Source organism: Trichoderma citrinoviride (assembly GCF_003025115.1).
Source record: "Trichoderma citrinoviride strain TUCIM 6016 unplaced genomic scaffold BBK36scaffold_296, whole genome shotgun sequence".
In the NCBI taxonomy this organism is placed as follows: Eukaryota; Fungi; Ascomycota; class Sordariomycetes; order Hypocreales; family Hypocreaceae; genus Trichoderma; species Trichoderma citrinoviride.
Window position 1 is genome coordinate 1 of NW_020195004.1, and position 1,531 is coordinate 1,531.

The 1,531-nt window shown below is 65.2% G+C and overlaps 1 protein-coding gene across 1 annotated transcript; it reads right to left on the bottom strand.

Moving 5' to 3' along the window:
• Positions 1 to 11: 11 nt before the first annotated feature.
• BBK36DRAFT_1131519 (phosphatidylinositol polyphosphate phosphatase) lies at positions 12 to 1,439 on the bottom strand (the record flags this gene model as incomplete). Its single annotated transcript, XM_024891991.1, has 1 exon — positions 12 to 1,439. The coding sequence occupies one exon, from the start codon at positions 1,437 to 1,439 to the stop codon at positions 12 to 14; it is 1,428 nt and encodes a 475-aa protein (XP_024744787.1).
• Positions 1,440 to 1,531: the final 92 nt, after the last annotated feature.

Below are 1,531 nucleotides of genomic sequence, written 5' to 3' on the forward strand. Positions count from 1 at the left end.
CCCCCCCCAACCTAAGAAGAAGACCGGAAAAGCCAGTACCCCCCCGCCGTCGCCGCCAGCAGCGTCCCCAGAATCAACGCCCCCTGCCTCGTGCTCCCGAGGAACATGGTCCACCCGGCGAGGATCTCGCGCCTCCGGGCAGCCAAGCGGCGCTCCCAGGCCTCCGGGTCAATCTCCACCGGCAGCCGCACGCGCGGGTCGACGACGCTGCTGCCGCTACTACTACTACCCCCTGGCGAGGCCGAGACAGACTCCCGGACGGCGGCCGGGGGCGCGAGGTCGGCGGGCGAGACCAGAGGCACGTCCACGCGCAAAAACACGGGCCGGTGGTCGCTCGTCCGCATCACGGGCAAGGCGTCGTAGGCGCGGACCCTCATCTTGGCGTCGACCCACGGCGGCACCTCCAGGAAGAGGATGCGGTCCGTCCAGCCGGGGTACCGGTGCGGGGCGAACACCCACTTGACCTCGTCGTCGCCGTCGGCCGGAGGAGGCGTCGTATTGTCCACGACGTACTTGTACGTCGGCGGGAACGTCACGGGGCACTCCGACAGGCCGTGGAGGGTCCGGCCGGCCAGTCGCTCGCGGGTCAGCTGATCCAGGTGCAAAAAGTTCGTATAGTAGTTCTCAGATCCCGGGTCCATATTGGGAAACGCCGAGTAGGGCGTCGGGGAGGTGGTCGAGATGCGGTAGTTGAGGTCTCCGGCGACGAACAGGTGAGACGACGGCTTGAAGACGGACAGGTCGTGGAACTGCTGCTGCAGCCGAAGATCCTGCTCGTGGTGCTCCTCCTCCCGCAGCAGGCGCGCCTGCTCGGAGGCATCTCCATCTTCGGACGACGACGATGACCGGCTCTGGCTCTGGCCCCTCGACGCGGCGTCCCTCCTCATGCGACTCAGCACCTCCTCCGGGTTCTCAAACGTCAGGCCGCGCATAATGGCTCCCCAGTTGGCGTTCCTCCGCGGCAGGTTCCACTCCATGGCCGCCAGGTGCGTCGCCACAAACGTCAGCTCCGTCGACTGCCTGTCGCCCGCCTCGTACAGGGCCCTCAGGCCGACGGCCCCCTTGTTGCCCATCTCGGCGGCGCCGAAGCCCACCTCGGCCTCTTGGATGTTGGCCAGCCGCTCCGGGTGCCTGGCGAAGAGCATGATGGCCGTGTATCCCACGTTGAGGGCCCTGACGAGCGTGAAGTGCTTCTTGCCCTGATCTGGCCGTGACGTCTGAATAAGGGGGAGCGCGGAGGCAGAAGAAGCAGCCGAGGCATCCTGATAGAAGCCCGTCTGTGAATGCAGCGAGGCCGCGAGGTTGAGCGCCTCTGCGAACCGCTCAAGGTACTGCTTGAGGAAGTAATCCCCGATGAAGGCGTAGCTCAGGGGAGCCACCTCTTGCAACGACCTTTGACAACAGATGAGCCCAAGTACCTGACATTCTTCATTCCTCATTCTAATGGGGATACAACACGCAACTCCTGATTCAACCGGAACAGGGATGAGATTCAACAAGCCAAATAGAACGAGGGGGGGGGGGGGGGGGG